Source organism: Aotus nancymaae, unplaced genomic scaffold (genome assembly GCF_030222135.1).
Source record: "Aotus nancymaae isolate 86718 unplaced genomic scaffold, 86718_ANA_hifiasm-v0.15.2.pri h1tg000011l, whole genome shotgun sequence".
Lineage (NCBI taxonomy): Eukaryota > Metazoa > Chordata > Mammalia > Primates > Aotidae > Aotus > Aotus nancymaae.
The window spans coordinates 54,200,988-54,225,868 of record NW_026988422.1 but is presented as its reverse complement, the minus strand read 5'-3'; the positions used below and the strand labels follow the sequence as shown (position 1 = coordinate 54,225,868).

At 38.5% G+C, this 24,881-nt stretch overlaps 2 protein-coding genes across 4 annotated transcripts in view; one reads left to right on the top strand and one right to left on the bottom strand.

Annotated features, from left to right (window-relative positions):
• LOC105707282 (disintegrin and metalloproteinase domain-containing protein 20-like) overlaps window positions 1-13,879 on the top strand; it is a 69,167-nt gene extending 55,288 nt beyond the window's left edge. The window contains 3 exon segments of the mRNA XM_012438229.3: window positions 10,902-12,089; window positions 12,092-12,702; window positions 12,704-13,879. Coding sequence (XP_012293652.2) covers window positions 11,108-12,089; window positions 12,092-12,702; window positions 12,704-13,336 — 2,226 coding nt within the window. The 5' untranslated portion in view covers window positions 10,902-11,107 and the 3' untranslated portion in view covers window positions 13,337-13,879.
• Window positions 13,880-21,453: 7,574 nt separating this feature from the next.
• ADAM21 (ADAM metallopeptidase domain 21) overlaps window positions 21,454-24,881 on the bottom strand; it is a 28,722-nt gene continuing 25,294 nt past the window's right edge. For all 3 annotated transcript variants that reach the window (XM_064374990.1, XM_064374991.1, XM_021675047.2), the window contains one exon: window positions 21,454-24,060. In XM_064374990.1, coding sequence (XP_064231060.1) covers window positions 21,741-23,909 — 2,169 coding nt within the window. In that variant the 5' untranslated portion in view covers window positions 23,910-24,060 and the 3' untranslated portion in view covers window positions 21,454-21,740. The remainder of the gene's footprint in view (window positions 24,061-24,881) is intronic.

The following is a 24,881-nucleotide window of genomic DNA, read 5'->3' as shown; positions in this document are numbered from 1 at the left end:
AACCTCAGCCTCCTGAGTAGCTGAGACAACAGGTGCATGCGACCACACCTTGCTTATTTTTGTATTTTTTTTGTAGAAACAGGGTTTTCCCATGTTTCCCAGGCTGGTCTCAAACTTCTGATCTCAAGCAATTCACCCACTTTGACTTCCTAAAGTGCTGGCATTACAGGCACAAGCCCTTGCACCCTGCCTTTTGTGTGTGTGTGTGTGTGTGTGTGTGTGTGTGTGAAGAATCTTCACAGATGATAAAAATGTAAATTCCATACAAATTTTATGATTGTTTTTTCTATTTTGATGAAGAATCTATTGGTATTTTGATAGGGATTACATTGAGTCTGGAGATTCCTTTGAGTAGTATGCACACTTTTACCACAGTGATTCTTTCAATACATAAACATAGAATAGTTTTCATTTTTTTGATGTCCTCATCAATTTATTTTATCAGTGCTTTATAGTTTTCATTATAGACATCTTATATTTCTTTGGTTAAATTAATTCATAGGTAGTTAGATTTTTGTGGCTAATGCAAATAAGGTTACTTTTTAAATTTCTTTTTCAGGTTGTTCACTGTTGGCATATAGAAATGCTACCAAATTTTGGATTTTGATTTTGTATTCTGCAACTTTACTGAATTTGTGTATCAGTTCCAATAGCTTTATTGTGGAGTCTTTAGGTTTTTCCAAATATAAAATTATATCATCTGTAAACAATGATAATTTGACTTCTTCCTTTCCAATTTGGATGCCCTTTCTTTCCTTCTCTCGTCTGGTTGCTCTAGCTAGGACTTCCTGTACTATGTTGAATAACAATGGTGAAAATGGGCATCCTTGTCATATTCTAGACCTTAGAGGAAAGGCTTTCTGACTTTTCCCATTCAGTATGCTACTACATGTTAGTCTGTCATATATGGCTTTTATTATGTTGAGGTATGTTCCTTCTATACTTAGTTTTTTGAGTTTTTGTCATGAAGGGATGTTTTATTTTATCAAATGCTTTTTTTTAGCATCGATTGAAATGATCACATGGTTTTCATCCTTCATTATGCTGATCTGATGTATCACATTGATTTGCATGTATTAGACTGTCCTTGCATCCCTTATATAAATCCCCCTTGGTCATGATGAATGATTTTTCTAATGTACTGTTGAATTATGTTTGCTAGTATTTTGTTAAGGATTTTTGCATCAATATTTATCAGAGTTATTTTCCAGTAGTTATGGTTTTCTTTTCTTTTTTTTTTTTTTTTTAATGTATCTTTAGCTGTTTTTGGTATCAGGGTAATACTGGCATCATAGAAAGAGTCTGGAAGTATTCCCTTCTCCTCTACTTTTCAGAATAGTTTGAATAGGATTGGTATTAGTTCTTCCTTAAATGTTTGGTAAAATTCAGCAGTGACACCATTGAGTCTCAGGCTTTTCTTTACTGGGAGACTTTTTATTACAGCTTCAGTCTCATTACTTGTTATTGTTCTAGACAGGTTTTGGGTTTCTTCATGGCTCCACGTGTGTGTGTGTGTCTGTGTGTGTGTGTGTATTTGTGTGTGTGTGTCAGAATCTTGCTCTCTTGCCCAGGCAGGAGTGCAGTGGCATGTATATCAAGTCACTGCAACCTCTGCCTCCCAGGCTCAAGCAATTCTTGTGCCTCAGCCATCCAAGTAGCTGGGATTACAGGCACGTGCCACCATGCCTGGCTAAATTTTTGTACTTTTAGTAGAAACAGGGTTTTACCATGTTGGCCAGATTGGTCTCAAACTCCTGACCTCAAGTGATCCACCCACCCTGGCCTCTCAAAGTGCTGGGATTACAGGCGTGAACCACCATGTCTGGCCCATGGTTCAATCTTGATACATCATATGTTTTTAGGAATTTGTTTCTTTCTTCTGGATTTTTCAATTTATTGGCATATAGTTGCTTATAGTAGCCACCAATGATCCTTTGAATTTCTGTGGTATCAGTGGTAATGTCTTGTTTTTCATTTCTGATTTTATTTGTATCTTCTCTTTTTCTCTTTTAGTCTGGCTAAAGGTTTGTCAATTTTGTTTAACTTTTCAAAATTCCAAGTTTTTGTTTCATTGAGGTTTTTTTGTATTGCTTTTTAATTTTAATTTTTATTTATTTCTGTTCTGATCTTTATTGTTATTTTATCTCCTAATTTTGGGTTGGTTTCCTCTTGCTTTTCTAGTTCTTTAAAATGTATCATTAGATTGGTTTTGTTGTTGAAGTTTTTTCTCTTTTTAATGTAGGCGTTTATAGCTATAAACTTCCCTCTGAGTAATGCTTTTATGGTATGCCATAGGTTTTGGTATGTTTTGTTTCCACTATTTATTTCCAGAAATTTTAAACATTTCTTTATAATTTTTTTATTGACCACTGGTCATTCAGGAGCATATTGCTTAATTTTTATATATTTGTATAACTTCCAAAATTTATCTAATTATTAATTTCTAGTTTTATTCCATTGCGGTCAGAGAAGATGGTTGATATTTTCATTTTTTGAATGTTTTAAGACTTATTCTGTGATCTAACATCGGGATCTATCCTTGAGAAAAATCTGTGTGCTGAGAAAAATAACATGTATTCTGTGGCTGTTATATGGAATATTCTGTAAATATCTATTAGATATATTTGGTCTATAGTGCAGATTAAATCCAATGTTTCTTTGTTAATTTTCTGTTTGCAAGATATGTCCAGTGCTCAAAGTGGGGCGTTGAAGTCTCCAGCTGTTTTTGTGTTGGGGCCTATCGCTCTACCTTTAATAATATTTGCTTTATATATCTGGGTGCTCCAGTGTTGGGTGCATATGTATTTACAATTGTTATATCCTGTTGCTGAATTGACCATTTTATCATTATATATTGACCTTCTTTCTCTTTTCATATAGCTTTTGTTTTGATATCTATTTTGTCTGACATTAGTATAGCTACTTCTGCTCTTGTTTGGCTTAAACTAGCATGGAAAATCTTTTTTCATTCCCTTATTTTCAGTCTATGTGTGTATTTATAGGGGAACTGTGTTTTGTGTTTGTTTTTGTTTTAGATTGGAGAGTTTAGTCCATTTACATTCAGTGTTATTATTCATAAGTAAGGACTTAAACCTGCCATTTTGATATTTGTTTTCTGGTTGTTTTGTGGTCATTGCTTCCCTCTTTTCCTCCTGTCTTCCTTTAGTGAAGGTATTTTCTCTGGTGATATGATTTAGTTTCTTGCTTTTAATTTTTTGTCTATTCATTGCATTTTTGTTTGATGTTACCATAAGGCTATCTTACAATCCATTATTTTAACCTGATGACACAGTTTGCATAAACAAGCAAAAAGAAAACTAATAAAAATTGTATGCCTTAACTTCAACCCCTGCTTTTTAACTTTTTGTTGTTTCTACGTGTATCTTATTGTATTCTCTATGTCTTAAAAAGTCATTATAGCTATTATTTTTTTATCAGCTCATTGTTTACTTTCGATAATGGTAGTTTATATACCACAGTTATAGTGTTATAATATTCTGGTTTTCCATGTACTTACTATTACCAGTGAGTTGTGTACCTTCAAGTGATTATTTATAGCTTATTAACATTCTTTTCTTTCTAATTGAAGTACTCTCATTAGCATTTCTTGTAGGACAGGTCTGATATGTACAAAATCCCTTACCTTTTGTCTGGGAAAGTCTTTATTTGAAGAATACTTTAGCCAGATATAGTATTCTAGGGTAAATGTTTTTTCCTTTGGTACTTTAAATACATCATGTCACTCTCTCCTGGCCTGTAAGGTTTCCACTGAATAGTCCAACTGCCAGATATATTGGAGCTCCATTTGTTTCTTTTCTCTTGCTACTCTTAGGATTTTTTTTCTTTATCTGTGATCTTTGGGACTTTGATTATTAAGTGCCTTGAGTTAGTCTCTTTTTTTGGCTAAATCTGCCTGTGCTGTTGAGGTCTTATTTTTCAAAATTCTTGAAAAATTCAGTCCAATATTGTGAAACATTTTCTTGATGTTTTCTTCTAGTAGTTTCATCGTTTTTAGATTTTACATTTAAGGCTTTAATCAATTTTAAATTAATTTTTGTGTATGGTGAGAGTCAGGGGTCTGGTCTCATTCTTCTGCCTATGAATATCCAATTTTCCTAGTATAATTTATTAAAGAGCCTGTCTTTTCTCCAATATGTGTTCTTGGCACCTTTGTCAAGGATCAGGGTTGTGGATTTATTTCTGGGTTTTGTATTCTATTCTATTGGCCTATGGGTTTATTTTTATGTCATTATCATGATGTTTTGGTTACAATAGATTTGTAATATATTTTCAAGTCAGGTAGTGTGAGGCCTCCAGCTTCACACTACAATGGAGTCTTTTATGATTTCACATGAATTTTAGGACTATTTTTTCTATATCTGTGAAGAATGTCATTGGCATTTTGATAGGGATTGTATTAAATTTCATTGCTTTGGGTAGTGTGGCCATGTAAAAAATATAAATTCTTCCATTCTATGAACAATATCCTTCCACTTATTTGTATCCTCTTCAATTTCTTTCATTCAAGTTTTATAGTTTTCAGTGTAGAAATCTTTCACCTCCTGGCCTGGCATGGTGGCTCACACCTGTCATTCCAGCACTTTGGGAGGCCAAGGTGGGCGGATCACCTGAGATCGGGAGTTTGAGACCAGCCTGACCAACATGGAGAAACCCCATCTCTACTAAAAGTACAAAATTAGCCAGGCGTGGTGGCTTATGCCTATAATCCCAGCTACTTGGGAGGCTGAGGCAGAAGAATCAGTTGAACCCAGGAGGTGGAGGTTGTGGTGAGTCGAAATTGTGTCACTGCACTCCAGCCTGGGCAACAAAAGCGAAACTCCACCTCAAAAAAAACAAAAAAAAATTTTTTGCACTTCCTTGGTTATGTTTATTCCCAGGATTTTTGTTGTTGTTGTTGTTGCTATTGTAAATAAAATTGTTTTCTTGATTTCTTTTTCAGATAGCTCACTATTAGCATATTGAAATGGTAATAATTTTTATGTTGATTTTGTAGCCTGTTACTTCACTGAATTTGTTTATTATTTCTAGAGGTTTTTTGGTGGAGTCTTTAGGGTTTTCTATATGTAAAATCATGTCATCTGCAAACAGGACCGATTTGATTTCCCCTTTTCCAATTTGAATGCCTTTTACTTTTTTGTCTTACCTAATTGATCTGGCTAGGACTTCCAGTATAGTACTGAAAGTGGACCTTCTTATTTGGTTCCTGATCTTTTCCCTTTTCAGTATGATGTTAGCTGGGAGTTTGTCATATATGGTCTTTATTGTGTTGAGGTGCACACTCTGTATCTAATTTGTTGAGGAATTATGTCATGAAAGGATGTTGAATCTTGTCAAATTGTTTTCTGCATCTATTAAAATAATCACATGGTTTCTGTCATTCTTTCTTGTAATGTGGTGTAGTGCATTTGTTGATTTGTGTATGTTAAATCATCTTGCATCACTAGCATAAATCCCACTCGATCGTATTGAATAGTCTTTTTAACGTGCTCTTGGATTTTGATTGCTAGCACCTCACTAAGAATTTTTGCATCTACATCCATCAAGGAATTTTTGTTGACCCGTTGTTTTTGTTGTTGCTGTGTTGTTTGGTTTTGGAATCAGGGTGGTAGTGCCTGGTAAAATTAGTTTGGTAGTACTCCTTTTCAGTTTTCTGGAATAGTTTGAGGAAAATAGGCATTAGTTCTTCAAATGTTTGTAGAATTCAGCACTGAAGCCATTAGTTCCTGAGCTTTTCTTTCATGAAAGACTTTTTATTACTGATTCAATTTCCTCACTCATTTATTACTGATTCAATTTCCTCACTCATTACTGGTATGTTCAAATTTTCTATTTCTTTATAATTTAATGTTGGTAGTTTATATCTGTCCAGGAATTCATCCCTTTCTTCTGTGTTACAAAATCTGTTGGCATGAATAGTCTCTTATGACCCTTTGTATTCTTATAGTATCAGCTGCAACATCTTTTTCATCTGTGATTTTATTTATTTGAGCCTTCTCTCTTTTTTTTTTTTAGTCTAGCTAAAGGCTTGTGGATTTTGTTTTTTAAACCAGCCCTTCGTTTCACTGATCTTTAGTTATTTTATTAGTCCTTTTCTTTGTTTATTTCTTCTCTGAGCTTTATTATTTCCTTCCTTCTACCAATTTTGAGTTTGGTTTGTTTATGCTTATCTCTAGCCTAAGTCTTAGAGACTAAGTGCTTGTGAACAGAATACCGGTAGAAATATGGACAATAAAGGCCTTTCCAATGAGGTCTCAGATGGAAATGAGGAGTATCTTATTAGAAACTGAAGGAAAGGTCATCCTTGTTAAAAACGGGCAATATACTAGGCTGAATTATCTTCATGACTGAGGATATTGTGGGAAAAAAATTAAAAAGCAATGAAGCAGTTCATTGGCCAGGCATGGTGGCTCATGCCTATAATCTCAGCACTTTAAGAGGCAGAGACGGGAGAATTGCTTGAGCCAGGAGTTCAAGACCAACCTGAGCAATATAGTAAGACTTTAGATAGATAGACAGATAGATAGATAGATAGATAGATAGATAGATAGATAGATAGATAGATAGATAGATGATAGATAGACAGACTACATATATATGGTATATATGTACATGTGTATATACAGACAAAAATATTTTATTAATATAATTTTGCTTAGATATTTCTGCTATACACACACACACATATATATAAACACATATATGTAACAACAAAATAAAATGAAAGTAATACATAGTGTATATATAGACATCTGGCCATACAAACATCTAAGCAAAATATTAATAAAATAATCTTCATGGCTTCTATCAACTGCTTAGAGGAGTAAATGCCAGAAGAAAGTAAGAATTTTAAGACAGAATTTATCACTAAAAGGGAAGCAGAACATAAAGACTTCAAAAATTCTCAACCTGGATTTTCTTCTCCATCTAAGACTCCCATATACATATATTGTTCTGCTTGATGATGTTTCATTATTTCTTTATGTTCTGTATACTTTTCTTCATTCCTTCTTGTATCTTCTACTCAGATCAGATAAGTTCAATTGTCCTATCTTCAAATATTTTCAAGAAACGAAGACTTTTTTTTTCTTAAACAAATCTGCAGTTGGGCAACCCTACTACATTTTTCATTGTAGTTACTATACCTTTCTGCTCCAGAATTTTCATTTATTACTTTTTTGTAATTCTATTTGTTAAACATGCTCATTTTGTCCTTATATTAGTTTTCTGATTCTTCTGGGGTTTTCTTGTCCATGTTTTCTTTTAGCTGTTGACTATACTTCAAACAGTTCTTTTATGGACTTAGTCTAATAAGTCTGATGTCTAGGTTCTATTGGGGATGATTTCTGTCCATTTATTTTGTTCCTTTGAATAAGCCATGTCTTACTGTTTCTTTGTACACTTTGTGCTTGTTGTTGTTCATGACAGTAGGGCATTTGATTATTATAATGTGGTAACTGAGAACATATTCTCATTCCTTCTGGTAATGCTTTTGAAAAATTTAATTGTTGAGGATATAAGACATTTGTTTAGATGTTTTTCCAAAAAAATTTAGCCAAGGCTATCTGGTTGTATGTGCTCAGTAAAGATGCTGTTCCTTTAGCTTGCATTAACTAATGTTTTGACAAAGATTTCTTTAATTATTGGAGTATTTTGAAGATGGCGTTTTCTTGATATATGTTTGTTGTAAACTTTTGAATCTTTTTTCAAAGCTCTTACACAGTTGATTCAGATAGCTGAATTTCTAGGTGTTTTTCTTTTTCAATGTTTTTGTGGGGAAAGGAGAGCTTGCAGCTTTCTAGCCTGGTATTTTACTGATGTCACTCTCACTTAAAAGTTTTTAAAACACTTATGATTTCAAAAACTAATACATACTAACTTATGAAAAGCCAGATGAGACACAAAAACAGAATTAAATTCAAGAAGATTTTTAAACACACACACACACACACACACACTCTATTACTCTCAACCATCACTCATTTTAAAAGAACTTCTCTGTACCCACAGACAGTCCTCTTCACATCATTGAAATAGTCAGCTAATTTATACAACATTGTTTCCTGGCTGTATCTTTTTAGTACCTGTGATATGATTACACACACACACACACACACACACACACACACGTTTTCATTTATAGTTCCTGGCCCACAACCCTGTTACAGTTTTGTTATAATGTTGGAGTGCTTTAAGCCTAAGAAGCAGACCTCAAGAAACAGAATCCCTCTCTCTCTCTCTGACCTTTTCCTGTACTTTTTCACCTGCCCAAGGTAGGACTAATCTGATTATGGAGCAGAAGACCCTCTTTCCAGAGAGGATCCTGCCCAATATCCTCAAGGAAGAATGGTATACAGAGAGGCCAAGACTGAACAGACAGGCCTTGCTGGGTTTAGACCATGTACTTTTTGTTCTATAACATTTCTGTGTGGTTGTCAATCTTGCCTATGTAATGAAGCCTCCATAAAAACTCAAAAAAACAGGGTTCAGAGAACTTCTGGATAACTGAACATGGGGGCTCCTTGATGTTAGTGCACAGGGATGGCATGGAAGCTCTGTGGCCCTTGCACCATACCTCAGCCTATGCATCTCTTCTTCTGTATCCTGTATAATACCCTTTATAAAAACTGGGTAAGCATAAGTGTTTTCCTGAGTTCCATTCCAACAAACTCCAAAAATTAACCAAACTCAAAAAGGGGTCATGGGAACCCCAACTTGAAGCTTGTTGGTCAGAAGTTCTGGAGGGCCACACATGTAACTGGTAGCTGAAGTGGAGGCTGGGGGGCAGTCTTGAGGACCGGGCCCCCAGCCTGTGGGATCTGACATTATACTCAAGTAGATGGTGTCAGAATTGATTTGGACGACACACAGCTGGTATCTGCTGCTTGGTGTGTGGGGAAAAAAGCCCCACACTTTTGGTCACAGAAGTCTTCTTTTGTGTTGATTGTTGTGGCAATGGGAGAGCAGAGGGAAAAAAATGATTTGAGAGTTTTCTTGAAACAGTACCTGAATATAAAAAGCAGCCTAATTATCTTTCTAATATTACTTCCTTCATGTCATCCCCATTCATACATACTCCAGTCAAGACTTCCTGTCATATCAATACTAGTTATTATTTCCTCCCTAAATGGCCCAACCCTTTTTATGTGTTCCTATTTTTCAATAATTCTTAATATACATCTAATGTATAAATTAGTACATTTTATAATTCTTAGCATTATGATTGCTTTTATTCCTCTTCCTACCTTTACTTACTTACTTTACTTACTTACCTTACTACATTACTTTCTTCTTAGAATTTTTTTTTATTGTGGTCAGTTTATTTCAGGCTGAGATCAACTCATTCCTGAACTTTTAAAATATTTCTGACTGCACTGAATTAAAAACAAATCTTTCAGTACTGTACACAACACATTTAAACATTAATATATTCTTTCAGCCAGGCATGGTGGCTCACACCTGTAATCCCAGCACTTTGGGAGGCCGAGGCGGGTGGATCACGAGGTCAAGAGATAGAGACCATCCTGGTCAACAAGGTGAAACTCCGTCTCTACTAAAAATACAAAAATTAGCTGGGCATGGTGGCGCACGCCTGTAGTCCCAGCTACTCGGGAGGCTGAGGTAGGAGAATTGCTTGAACTCAGGAGGCAGAGGTTGCAGTGAGCCGAGATTGTGCCATTGCACTCCAGCCTGGATAACAAGAGTGAAACTCCATCTCAAAAAAAAAAAAAAATATATATATATATATATATTCTTTATTTTCTAAATATTACCTTGTGTAAATCTTCCCAATTAAAAGATATGATTCATAAGAGAAAAATTAATGAGATAAGATGCTTTAGGTAACTTCCTTATACCAAGTTGAGTCTGTTTTCATGCAATTCTATGTTAAAATTATTTTTGAAAAGGAAAAGAAGATGGTTTCTGAGATAATTTCATAATGTGTTAATTCTGGATTGAGTCAGAAAGAAACTGAAGTCAGACCCTTTATAGAAAATTAACTCTTGAGGTGTGCTTAGCTTACGATAAAATACACAGATTTTAAGGGTACAGCTTGATGAATTTTTATTTGAAATTACCATCTCAATCAAAATACTTGATTGATACTTTACATTGTTCCAGAAAGGTCCCTTATGCTCCTCCCCCACTCATACATCTAGAAACTAATAATTACATTTCCATTTCCATAGATTAATTTGAAGTATCCTAGAACTTCATATAAATTAAATCATCCATTAACTACATCATTTGGTCTGGTTTCTTTGTCTCATAATTTCTGTAAATTTCATCCATGATCGTGTGTGTTTCAGAAGTTTGTTCGTGTTATTACAGAGGAGTATTCCAATGAATGAATATATCAGTTTGTTTATCCATTCTCAAATCAAGGACTGGTTCTTGGTTTCCAGATTGTAGAATGAATTTATGAATAATGCTGCTATGAACATTCATAGACAAACTATATGGGTAAGTTCCTAGCACTGAACTGGATGGATCACAGCATAGGTATATGTTTAACTTGATAAGAAACTATAGTTACACACCCTAATTTTTCTCATGACATTTGTCTACTCTCCAATTCATTCATTACCATAACTCCATTTGATTTCTATAACTCTAAGTCTATCCTCAAAATTCTTTTAAAGAGAAGTTTCCGCTTTCCTTATCATTGTACACGCTTCTCTCTTTTAATTACGTGTTGAATCCTTTCCTCATTTAGGTTTCAGAAAAATGTCCTTAAGTGTCCTAAACCTGCATCAAGCCCACTTACTCATCAAACCCCATTTATGACTTCCCTTAGAGGACAAGGGACATTTCAGCTCAGTTATACACTACTATTCTCAATTCCTGCCATTTTTTTCTCTTCCTTTGACCCCCTGGCCTAGGTCTCCAGCTCACTGAAAACAGCCTCCCCTGATGAGCACACCATTGTTATGTAATAGTCTAACACTTCCCTCCACCAGGGGGTGCCAAGCCTGCAGACTCACTCTGATTTCCTCATAACTGTCCTGAGGAGAAGGCTGAAGACTGAGGAATCTTCTTTCTGCCTCCCACTTGACTGCATTTTCTTTGGTCAAAGGTTCCCTTATTCATGGGATCTGCCTGGGTTCAGGACCCGTTAACAGGTGCTCTCTGGCTGCCTGTCCTCTGGGCACTCTTGTCCCAGGTCTATTGCTTTCATGACCCACCAGGATGGTGCTTCACTTCCTCAGAAACTGTGATCCCCAGGAAAGTGCCCCATAGGAGGGGCGGAGTTGAGATGCCAGACCAACTCTCTTACAGCATGCGTTTCCAGGGCCAAAGACACGTGATTCACATGAAGCTCAAGAAGAACATGATACCCAGACATTTACCTGTTTTCACTAATAATGACCAGGGGGCCACGCAGGAGAACTACCCCTTGGTCCCACGAGACTGTCACTACTACTGCTACCTGGAAGGGGTTCCCGGGTCTGTGGCCACATTGGATACCTACTGTGGAGGTCTGTGTGGCATGCTGCAGGTGGATGACTTGACTTATGAAATCAAACCCCTGGAGGCTTCTTCCATATTTGAGCATTTGGTATCACTGCTTGTGTCAGAAGAAAGTCCAGGAGAGGCAAGTAGGTGTAAGACTGAAGGGGAAGAGAGAAATCACGAATCTGAAAAGGTAAAACTGGCTGAAATTCCCAGAGCAGGTCACGTTTACTTGTGGCGGCATCGTAGAAAAAACTTGAAACTTCACTACACGGTTACTAATGGAGTATACTTGCGGAAACCTAATGTGTCACACATAGTAGAGAATGTAGTGATTCTTAACAGCATAATACATACCATTTTCAAACCAGCTTATTTAAATGTCTATATACGTGTTTTGTGCATATGGGATCGGAGGGATTGGGTAATATCTTCTGGGAGGCCTCAACACATTGTACCAGTGTTTGGTGTATGGAAATCTAAAGCCGTGTATCCTCACATTGCACGTGATACCTCAGTTGTTTTTACATCATATCGACTTGAAAACTATGAGTGTTATGCCAGCTTTGACGGACTATGCAACCCCAACTGGGGAGCAATGTTTGTCTATTTAATGAGGTACACCTGTTTAGGGGGGCATGCGTTACAGTGCATGTGCTGGGTCATAACATAGGCATGCACCATGATTCTCAGGGTTGTTACTGTTTTCGAAGAACCAACTGTGTCATGGCTCCTGTTCCTGATCTTAATATGTTGAGCAATTGTTCTTATGAGAGAATGCAACACTTATTGAGGCAATGGGATCCTTGTTTGAGTAGTTCAAATATTGAATACACTAATTTTCCTTATGTAGTTCTTCATTGTGGAGACAAACTCAAAAATCAGAGGGAAGAGTGTGACTGTGGCTCCCTTAAAGATTGTGCCAGTGATAGATGTTGTGAGACCTCTTGTACCCTTTCCCTGTATTGCAGTGTTTGCAATACAGGACTTTGCTGCCATGAGTGTAAATATGCTGCCCCTGGAGTGATTTGCAGAGATGTGGGTGGTATATGTGACCTACTGGAATACTGTGATGGGAAAAAGGAAGCATGTCCAGATGACTTCTATGTCCAGGATGGAACCCCATGTTCACTAGTATCTGTTTGTATAAGAGGAAACTGCAGTGACCATGATATGCAGTGTCAAGCCCTTTTTGGCTACCAAGTGAAAGATGGCTCCCCAGCATGCTACAAAAAAATTGAATGTGATGGGTGACCGATTTGGAAACTGTGGGGTTATTCGAGGGCGAGGGGGAAGTAAACCTTTTCCATGTGAACAAGATGATGTTTTTTGTGGAATGTTGCACTGTAGTGGTGTCAAAAGCATTCCCGGTGGAGGTGAGCACACTACATTTCGGAGTCTATTAGTACAGGAGGTAAAAGAAGAAAAATGCTTTGGCTATGATGCACACCAGGGGACAGAGTTGCCAGAAATGGGGCTGGTAGTGGATGGCGCAACCTGTGGCCCAGGAAAATACTGTCTTAAACACAATTGTACTTTCTATCAAGACCTGCATTTTGAGTGTGATCTTAAAGCATGCAATTACAAAGGAGTATGTAACAACCAAAACCATTGCCACTGTGTGCATGGGTGGCAGCCACCAACATGTGAACTGAAAGGAAAAGGAGGTAGTGTAGATAGTGGCCCTCCACCTGACAAACAATATCGTCTTTCAGGCAGGGTACTTGTGAGTACAAACTGAGTACTACTTTTAATATTTACTCGTTACATCCTTTTTCTGGTTTCACTTCTCTTTGGTGGTTTTTCAAAAGCAATAGAATTTATGGACAAGAAAGTATTGAAAAATACTGAACCTGATGAGTAAATACTAACAGGAATGCACACAATGGAGAAAATCACATTGACACTTTACTGGGAGATACAATCAATAGTCACTCTGACGATTACATCACCTCTTAGCAATTCTGATGTCATCTTGAAATAAAATCACTTGGCAATTTAAAAAGGGTCTGTGTGTTTAAATTTACTTAACATTTTATGTCTGGTCATATTCTTAATATTTCTATAGATGATGGCAGAAACTCTTAGATTCACTAAAAAATGGACCTGTACTCATTTAAGATTTGGGGTCTAATGTTTTCTAGATACCTCTGTGGCAAATCCTGTTTGTAATAATATGCATTTATTTTAACACTCTTAAGGTCTTTTTCTTTTTGAGACAGGTTTTCACTCTGGTGCCCAGGCTGCGAGGCGGGAATGCAGTGGTGCCATCTCAGCTCACTGCAACCTCCGTCACCCAGATTGAAGCAATTCTCCCGCCTCAATCTCCTGAGTTGCTGGGATACAGGTGTGCGCCACCACACCTGACTAATTTTTGTATTTTTAATAGAGACAGGGTTTCACCTTGTTGGCCAGGCTGGTCTTAAAAACTCCTGGCTTCAAGTGATTCACTCGCCTTGGCCTCCCAAAGTGCTGGGATGACAGGCGTGAGCCACTGCGCCTGGCCTTAGGTCTTCTTCTGATGGATTATATATGAGATGTTTGTTATTTGTCCATTTTATTATTAGTGTTAAATAAGCATGAAAGGCAACTTTGGCAGTGATACAGTAGGAAGGTTTTAAAATTCTTTTGTGTCATAGGCACCTTGAATTTCAACAGTGATTCTACCAACTGCTGATTATGTGATTATAGGCAAAGTCTTAATATTTCAGAGTTTCAAGGTTCACGTTTTACATTCACAGTTGAAACGTACTTTGACAAATCTTGTGACAATCAAAAGAAAGCACCTACGAAAGGCCTGAAACATTTTAGGCACTTGATACATGCTGTCTGCTATCATTTTCATCATTCTCGGTATTTTTGCATGTGCTAAGCCTGGGGAATCCCATATGTAATGTCTGGCTTTTTGTCTTTACTGTTAAACTATTACAGAAAGGGTCATTATTCACTTATAAATCACTTCTCAATTCTCCGGATATTAAAGGTATGAGATCTCCTATTTAAAATCTCCAGGAATTGCCTAAGCCCCGCCTATCCATAAATTACAGGATGCAACTGACTGTCTGATACATGTACAGTCATAAAATCTTACCTACAGGGAAACAAAAAGAATCATTTCAGAAATAGTGCACTAAGGTTGGGCATGGTTACTCACAGCTATAATCCCAGTGCTTTGGGGGCCTGAGGCGGGAGGGTCACTTGAGGCCAGGAGTTTGAGACCAACCTAGGGAACACTGTGAGACCCTATCTCTATAAAATATCAAAAAAAAAAAAATTATCCAAACATGGTGGCACATACCTGTAGTCCTAGCGATTCAGGAGTCTGAGGAGGGAGGATCGGTTTGATATCAGCCTGGGCAACATTGTGAGACCCTGTCAACACAAAATATAAAGAATTTATCTAGGTATGGTGGCACACGGCTGTAGTCCTAGCTACTCAGGAGGCTGAGGTAGGAAGATCACTTGAGGATAGGAGTTCAAGACCAACCTGAGCAAGATAGCAAGACGCTGTCTCTAAAAAAAATTTAAAAGTCAGCTGGGTGTGATAGTATGTCCCTATATAGACCCAGCTAGTTGAGAGGCTGAGGCAGGAGGATCACTTGAGACCAGGAGCTAGAGTTTACAGTGAGTCATGATCATACCACTGCACTCCAGCCTGGGTGGCAGAGTGACACTGTATGTGTGTGTGTGTGTCTGTGTATTAAAATATTTTCTCTTGTTTTTAGGGCTTGTCATATCCAACAAAAGGTGATGTTCCAGGTCAAATAGTAAGAGGGAGCTGGCGGTGTGGAGGAAAAGAAGCAAGGGGGTCCTTAAGAAGATAGGGATCAGGACAGAAGGGAGGTGAGAATCAGAGGCATAAACAGAGGTAGACAGAAGGGAAAAGGCCTTTGAGAAAGGAAGAACATCAAAGTTGTTGAAAACAGGACTCAAGACTAGAGACTGTTTAATGTGTTTCTTTTTTTGGTTTTGTCATACCAATTAAAGTAAGTTATCTGTGGTGTACCATCTATTCTGCTACCCTTCTAAGGTGACACAAAAATGCACAAGTTTGACATGCCCCAAGTAACCAAAGGCACTGCAGTTCAAATTTATACCTTATGAAATCACGCCACTTAGGAATTCGACAGATTGAGCAACGTTGCACCAGACCATATATCTACACAGATCTGGCCAGCTGTTTGGGTTGAATAAGAGTTTCCCTAGTAGAAGAATTTGAGATAATAGAAGAGTCTTGTCCCACCTTAGGAAAGTTGCCTAAATTCTCTGCACATCTAAAGAACTCAGAAAGACAGAAGAAAAATACTGACTTCAGTCTGACAAAAGGTTACCTAGAAAAAAATCAAAGCATGCAACCACCATGCTATGAAACAAAGTCAGGTGATGGGATGATCTGTGCAGCAAACCACCCCGGCAGTGTTTACCCATGTAATGAACCTGCATATCCCATCCTGCACATGTACCACTGAAGTTAAAATAAAAGTTGGAAATCAATAATAAAAATGAAAATGAGGAAAAAAAGAAAAAAATCAGAGACCAAGAGCAGGGCTTACCTCTCCACCCAAGGAATTTAGGGTTCTTTGATAATGCTGTCTTTGACACAAAACTGAGCAGTGTTGGCATTTTGTCCAAGCCTATCCCAAGTAACAAAACAAAATTTATATATATATATATATATATATATATATAGTTTTTTTGAAAAGTGACTCACATAGAGGTTAAAGGCTTTATTCAATTGAACTACATCAGGGAGTACTTGAAGACCAGGTGATGTCACAACTGAAGCATGGTGAAGGCTTTTACAAGATGGGAACGCTTTGAGTAGCTGTCCTTGTCCCTTCCATTTTAGCATCAGTTTTCACCTTAACCAAAACAGTAGATGGGGGCTGTTCATATTTTCTTGTCCCTTCTTTAAAGTCTAATAACCAACAGAACAATAATTCTGAGAACTGTCTTTCCAAACCTTGTGGAGTTTTGGATAGCCATGGGCTATGCGAGGTATATTGTTTTTTTAAAAAAGGGCTGGGGAGAGGGCACTGGGTGGGGTTGCTCATGCCGGTAAACCTAGCATTTTCGGAGGCCAAGGTGGGAGGAATACTTGAGCCCAGGACTTTGAGACCAGCTTGGGCAACATACAGAGACCCCACCTTCATAACGTTAATTTTGTTTTAGCTTTTTAAAAAAAGAAGAATAAAGAAAAAGGGACAAAACTGGAAGTCAGGGAGGACCCAGAGCACTTGCTATAATGTTTGTTTTAAATCTTTTGCACCTTGATCCCAGAAGGTTCTGAGATCTTCTCAGGTCAACATATCCATTCAGTTACCATTGCATTGGGGTGGTTCCAAGTGGATCCCAAGTGAATCCCCTAGTTTCTCCATATAATCCTCCATTCCTCTTCTGGGGCTCAGCAGCCTTACCTCCCCGCCTGCTATTCAGGGTCAATTTCTCCTGTCAAAATGACTCTTCTTTTTACCTGCTGGTCTTTGAACAGATGTCCCAGATGCCCTGAGGGCAGCTTGCAGGTCTATGGAACTTTTGCTGGGTCCTCTGGCAAAGATGCATTCTCTTTGTGGACCAAGACCTGCCTAGAGAACAGATAGTTGCAGGGAGGAGAAGCAGATCAATGGATCATCAAGTGTGATGGTAAGTGAGGCCACCCAGCTTCTCTTCCTTGGTTTTTGGTCCCATATGTTCTTTCTATCAGATATACAACACCACATAGGAATCTCTGACTTAATATACACACTGCATTGTGAAGGCTGGCACTCAGTTCTTTCAGAATATTGTTTCTGAGCTGGCACTCTGGCTCTGCCTTCTACTGGCCATTCTAAGCAATCTGGAAGAATAGGTGCTACTTAATATTTGATATACAATAGAAACAATATAATTCATTGCTATGTACCATTCCTGCATCTCATACACTAAAGAGTGAATGAATCCTCTGTTCATATGCCAAGTTGTGTGAGATTCCATGCTCAAGATCCTACAATCCATATGCCATCAGTAGTGATGCCAGCTCAAGCTCTACAGACAATGTTATAACTAGAATACGTATATTTTCTTGTGTGAACTAATGGCTAGCCCTCCCAGGATAAAAGGGACACAAAGTAGTCAATGTCCCACTAATTTGCTGTTTGGTTTCCTTGAAGAGTAGTGCCTTCCCAGGACCTCAGCCTTGATCTATGTCACTGGCAAGTTGGACATTTCATGGCAGCAGTGTCTTGATTAACTCCCTTGGCAAGTGGAGTCCATGCTATTGGGCCCAATGTACCTCTATCTCTACCATCATGACTACCTGTTTTGTGCCCCTTGGGGGCACTCATATCATAGAGATCCTCTCAAGAGAAGATGTAAAATAATGGCTAAAGCAGAAAGCTGTTATACTTTTAGAAAAAGAACAATACATTTGTGAATTTATTGATCCACAAAAGGATCTAAGCTAGGGACAGTGAATTCCAGGGAAGTCACTAGGAGATATATTGGTGGGGAGTGTCAAGGAGGAGCTGTCTACTGCAGCAACAATTTCCAATCCTGGGGATAGCGTTATTTTCTTGTCCTGGGACAGAGAAGGCATCTTTCTCCATGGAAGCTTTATGGCTTGCTATATTCAGGAAAAGGCAGGTCAGATAGTCACTTCTGGAACTAGCTTCCAAAGTGCTTTGAGCTTGAACAGATTGCACAATATTTGGTTTTGGCAGCTATAGGGCTTGATTTTGTCACCTGGCCAAGTTATTCCACATTTTTGGAATATTCACCATGCTATCTCCAGGTAATCTTTGGTGCCTATCATTAGTGAGAGGAGCAAGTGAGCAAATCCAAGTTGCTCAGGGCTGACTTCTGGGCCATCCATAACATCTGGTGATGTGGCAAGTGTTTGGACCATAAGAGTCAGTGCAAGAACCATTTATGACCTTCATGAGAGGCTTACGTGTGCCATCTGTGGAATGAAATCAGGGTTTGATTGTACTACTGCCTTGGGAAGATAGCTGTGAAAGCTCCTGCATCATCTCTGCCTTCAATACATAGGGAAAAATTTCTTTCTAATGTCTTTACCTAACAAAGGTCAGTTTTCAAGGTTTTATCAATGTGTCCAAACAACTCACCAGAGAACTAGTGTGACATTGTTTTGCTGGTCATGGATGCCATACCTTGTCATGCATCCATGCTCTGGACTTGATCCATCAGGCACTTGCATCAGCAGAAACAAAAACAAGTTCAGATTATTTTGCAAAATCTAGATGCTGATATACCCAGCAGTCAGATGGGTTAGTTCACATGGCCACGGTTTGTAAGACTTGAGCAAAGGGATGTCAGTTCTGTGCCTAAACTGTTAAGAAAACAGTGAGGGTTAATAACAGTTAAGACACAGTTTGAAAGAAAGTCTATGGTGGAGAATCAGAGGGAGAATCGGATAGACTGAGACCATCTCCAGTCAGCTTTTTCAATGGTGCTCAAAGAAGACTTTGTGAAGAAAAGAAGAGAGTTTTTTAAGGGTTTTTTGGAGGGAAAGTAGCGAGACCCAGTTCCTGTTCTACTAACAATGTACAGCCTCACTTGGGCCCTAACACCACAGAGAAGTCCCAAGAGGACTGGGGAATCATGCTCATTCACACAACGTCGCTCATTGATTGAGAATTGGTTTAGATGCATTAACTCCTTCTTGCTTCCAGCCTACTCCATGAATGGTCTGAGCACACCCCCATAAAGTAGAAAGCCATTAGTGTGTACAGGACTTGTCTTCAGTAGCTCAAGACAGACAACCTCAAGGGTCTGCCTAAGAGGATACAGGTGGGTGCCACCAGCATCTGCTGTACCATACTTTCCAGCCCCAAATACCTTTACTTTTACTCTCATTTCCCTAGGATTGCATTTTCCAAATAAACCATTTAGATTGAATCCCTGCCTCAGCATATGTTTTCTAAGGAAGGTGGGTAGAGTAGATGCTGAAAACCCACCCTACATCTTCTTGTCCCACTTGAGTTCACTTGCAGCCACGGTAGACAATTTCCGTGCTCTGAGAGCTTACCACTTCAAGTGCTTACATCTCAGGTATTCTTTTCCTTACAGCTTTCTCCTGAACCATGGAGTATTATTCCAAGCTGTGTTTCACATGACTTCTCAGAGAGCCCACAGGAATGACTCCAGTAGCACAAAGAGAAAACTTGTTCATTAGTCTATCCTGTTTTGTGCTTTCCCAAAACACTAACTCCACCTAAATCCTGTCTCTGGGTCTGATTTTTGGGCAATCTAAGTTAAAACAGGAGGTAAGACTCTATGCTTGTTATAAAAAGGTTAATTATATCCATCAATCCTGGGATAATTGATGATATAGCTCTAAGTAACTCAATGAATATCAAGTATACAGCTTTTCCAAAAATAAGAATATTGCAAAATGCACTGCTTCTTGTAAAAATTTACAAGTAAATTAAGGTGACTCTAACAAATTAACTTTAAAATGCAATACAGGACCCCAATTTACCACCAAAGCAGTGATCAAGGATTTATTCTCTAATGTGTATCAGGACAACTCACTACCCATTTGGCAAAGTATACAATCAGATATCTATCTCATTCCTCACAGCAAAATAAATTCCACAATTAAGCATAAAAGCGGAAACCAAAGTAATTCCAGCAAAAAATGGATTATTTCAAAGTAATCTCAAGTAGAAATACAAAACTCAGCAAATAGAAGAGAACATTAGGTTGATAAATTTTACTATAATCAAGTTCAATGTTTTTTTTTACAATATACCATTTCAAAAAAGAATCAATAAACTAGAGCAGCTATCTTTTGTCTCCATATAGATGTGTAAACTTATGAAATATGGAGCTTTCTCTGATTTAACCAGATTGTATTCTTAATTCACTCCTATCTCCTTGTATGGCTCCACTAGATGTCCTTTACCTTTTTTTGCTAGCACATTTTTGGATCCTCTCCACCTCTATTCCTAGAGGGCATCAAACCATAAAGGAGTGACCACAAAGTGACAGGGGCACACAAGTGGAACTCTTACCATTTCATAAGGGATGCTTCTACGAACATATAACATTTAACCTCTATTGAGAGAAAATATGAGTTTTCCAGGGTAAGAGAGTAGGAGGAGGGTGGTAAACAGCATTTGGGGAATGAGGATTGCATGTACAAATACACAGAGAATGACACAGCCAAATATATTCTAAAAATAGGTAGAAATGCAAATAGCAAACCACAATGAAACATGATATGCAAAAGATTGTTCGACTCAATCTACAGAGTGCCATTCAGAAGTTAACTGATCAATACGAAGGTCATCTGATTCACTCTGTGTTTTCAAGAGAGAAGGTTTCCAAAAACACTGAAAATAGAATGAGGAGAAGATACACTGGGGGAAAAAAAACCAGTAAAGTATGTTGGGTTCAAACAGCAGCACTTTAAATAAACATATTTTAAGTATTCAAAGTTTAATTTAGAGCGAGAACTCCAGTAGTTTAAAAAAGAGGATTAGAATGACATCCCAAAGGTAGCAAAATATTATTTTTACTTTTTGTGATTAATTTTATGTATTTAATACTCCCTTCAATTCATTACTTAAGTATTTATTGGGTAGGAAGCACTGCGCACTGTTGCAGGTATTGAGGATACAACGGTGAGCAAAACAGATAAAAGCAATCTCACCCTCATGGAGTTAATACTTTGGTATGTGAAGCAAATAATCCAAAAAAATATCCAAACTGCCAAATTAAGACAAAAGCTAGGAAGCACACAGGGAGCAAGGTCAGGAGCTTTTATCAGACAATGGTTTGTTTATACCTAACAAAAATTCACTTATTTCTCTCTTTTGGTTACCAAATAAACCAAAAAGTTGGGTAGGACAAATATTATTATCATCCCTATTCCTTTTCATATTTTGAAGCAGAGTGTCAGAAAATTTAATTTTCCCACACTGATAAATGTCAGTAGCAAGGTAAGCCTCACCCCTGGACATTCTGATGCAGACATATCTCATGCCTTTTCCATAAGTCATCTCTACGCACAAGAAACATAACAAGGACTAAACATAACAAGGATGTACCTTTATTTGCTGCTTAAAACAATGAACAATAGATAGAAACATGTAAAGAATCACCTGCACGTAGTGACAATGTTTGTGGTACTGACATAAGGGAAGATCTTTGCAGTGTTCTGGGAATGGTCAGAAATGTGCTGACTTTCAGGGATGTACTAACATTTCTACTGCCAAGAGACTAAAGTGTAATAATGCATGGAATATTAAATTAGAGACATTTTCTTAACCTGATGAATGAGCCTTAGTCTCCTTGGGACCAGAACGTTGCCATAGATACATAAGAAGCCCAACAGTAAACAGGAAAATCAAAACAGACAAAGAAGGAATCACAATCACTGTCAAGAAAACTCTTCTCTTTGCAGATGCTGGGCCACTGTCGACACTACCCCCATAGCCTCTGTGCAGGCAGTAGGGCGGGGACCACCCATAGCCACAGTGGCAGTGATGTTTGTTATTGCAGATCCCCTTCATATTGCAGGTCTCAGGAAGGCAGACTTGTGGCAAGACAGATAGACTGACACACTTCTTGTGGATGCAGATCTTCCCTGGGCCACACACTGTACCATCTTTCACTTCACCAATGTCAGGTGTGTTCATCCTTAAATGGTAGTCAATACCCCAGCAGCTGACACCATTGATATGAGCATGCTGCAGAGTATAATGATCTTGGAGAAGAGGAATGTCTCTCACGTTCTCACATTGAACTCTCCCACAGAAGACATCAGAGAAATGACATTTTAGGTATGTTGTGCCATTTATACCACAGTGACCAAAACGGTTGCCCTGAGAGTTGATTTCTTTATAGCAATTCTGAGATGCACTTTTTGCATCTTTACCAAAAATCTCCCTGCAATGCTGGTCATGGTTATTACATCTCTTTTGATAGCAGTAGGCACTGTCACTACAGGGGACTCCGTCCTGCACATATCTGTCCTCTGGACACTGATGGGATGATCCATTGCACCATTCTGGAAGGTCACATTCATTGACCTTTTGTCTACAGAGTTCCCCTGCTGGCATGAACTTGCAGTCTTTGCAACAAAGCCCAAAAGCACAGGCAGCCCCAGGCCTCAGAGTGCAGTTCAACAGACAACAGGCATCTTGTTCACATTGCTGTACAGATCCACAGTCACACTGCTCTTCTCTTTCAACCACACCATTCCCACAACGCTTTAGCATAAAGATTTCCCCCAAACTGGGAGGATCATGCAGACATGATCCCTGGTTTAAAGTGGTCTTCATAAAATCAGCATAACTGCAATTGGTGAATTTCTCTGCTGGCACTCTGAAAGTACTCATGATGCAACCTCTTTCCCCACAAAAACAGAATTCTTCATCATGCCGCATACCCAAAGTATGACCTAACTCATGGGCCACAGTGTTGGCAAAAAGAGACCAGGTATCTCCTTGAAAATTATCAACTCCACAATCAATAGGTGGACGGCATATTCCTGCAACGTAGGCTAGACCAAGTATACTTATAAATGAATTTTTTATGAACATATGTGCAGCATCATGCTGTAGCTGGGAAAGACTGATGTGTTTCCAATGAGCAAAATCGTTCAGGACCTGTTCTATGCTTGTCATTGGAAAAACATTTCCTTGATTCCAAATTTCAATTCCAATCAAAATTATGTAAGTGCCTAATTGCTTATACATGGAATCCACTATGTTGACAACAAGAAATACATCCTCTTGCACCTTTGAGATGTTGCTTTCAGAGTAAATGAAGAAATCATGGTTCACCACAACAACCAGCTCCAGAAACCATGCATGGGTCCACCAGTCACCAGCAGAATTTGGTTCCAGAGCTGAGTTCTCAGTCTCTTCAGATTCCAACTGTTGGCGTGCTACTTCCTTCTCTGTTACGCCACATCTCATAGGTGGGAATTGTGTCTCGTTACTGTTTATCTTATAAATCAGGTGTTCAAATGTGGCAGAATGCCTGATGGGTTCAATTTCATAAGTGAGACCATTTATTTGTAATACTCCTCGCAAGCCCCCAAAACAAGCACTGAAAACAACCAAGGATTCAGGGGCCCCCTCCACGAAACCATGATAGTAACAGTCATCTGGGATGAAGGGCTGATCCTCCAGGAGGGCACGCTGCTCTGTGTAGGTGAACACTGGGAGGTGTCTAGAAACCAAGAGCTTCTTGACCCTCATATGAACAACATGTCTCTGGCCCCCAAACTGCAGGCTATAGGACAACCATCCAGGAGCCTTTGCACCTCTACCCCTGCTGATCAACTTCAAGGGGATCACCACTTCTGGGGAAGTGAGATGCTGGGAGGGCCCAGCCTGGAAGTAGCCAGAAATGGACAAAAACACCCCAAGCAAGAGTAGCAGAAGAGTGACCCTGATGTGCAGCAGGGTCCCATCTACTAACATTATGAAGCTGTCGTTATGGAGCCATCTGTCCAGAGCAGAAGAGGACAAGATGTGAGGCACTGCTGGTCTGGCTCCTCCCTCTGAGCTTCTCAGGATGCAGGGCTGACCCTGTGGATCTGTGTCCTGGCAAAGTTAGATCAGAACTGCAGTGCTGGAAGTAAAAATAAAAAGATAGGTTGGAACTGGGATACGAAAAAAAATCAGGTGAGGAAAAGAATGGAGTGGTGAGCAAGAAAATGCTTTGGATTTGCTTTTAGTAAATGGGGTAACTTGGTATTATTTTTCTTAAAGTGGGCCCCTCATCTTGTAGGTGCATTGCACCCAAAAACTTAAATTCACCTCTGACTGTGATCAACATATTGATGAAGGTAGGTGCTGTTTCTTATAAGAATAAAAAGAAGAGCATTTAAATTAAGCTAATCTAAGGAGACTTATGTAGAAGATATAAAAATGAACATGCCTGACCCAACACCAATCATCTCCTGGATTTTGAATCCATTTCTAATCAATGCTTTCTTTGATCTGATTCAAGTTCCCTTATATTCCCTTGTTAAACCTTCCCTTGTGCTTTCCGGAGTCTTCCTTTAATGTCAAAACGAGACAGAGAAAGAACCAAACTCCATCCTGAACCTCTTCACAGAAAGCTCCCTACATCTACTTACCCTGTTAAACCTGAGCTTCAACAGAATTTGCCACTTGCCTAAAGGCTTCCTCCTGAGAAATCCCATCCTCAGAAATCACATGTACCACAAGGTCCAGAGTTCCTGTTCTCCACAGCCCACAGCATCAACACCAAACCATATATCTCACTATATGTCTCCTCAACCACCCTTAGTGCTCTTGGACAAAATTCAAAGGCTTTGGCCCCTGACTAATAAAATTATTCTCCACCAAAAATGTTACCCTCATCTTGAAGTAATATTAGCAAGTATTTAGACAACCCAGGTGAAAACAAGCCAGGGTTTTTTAAAG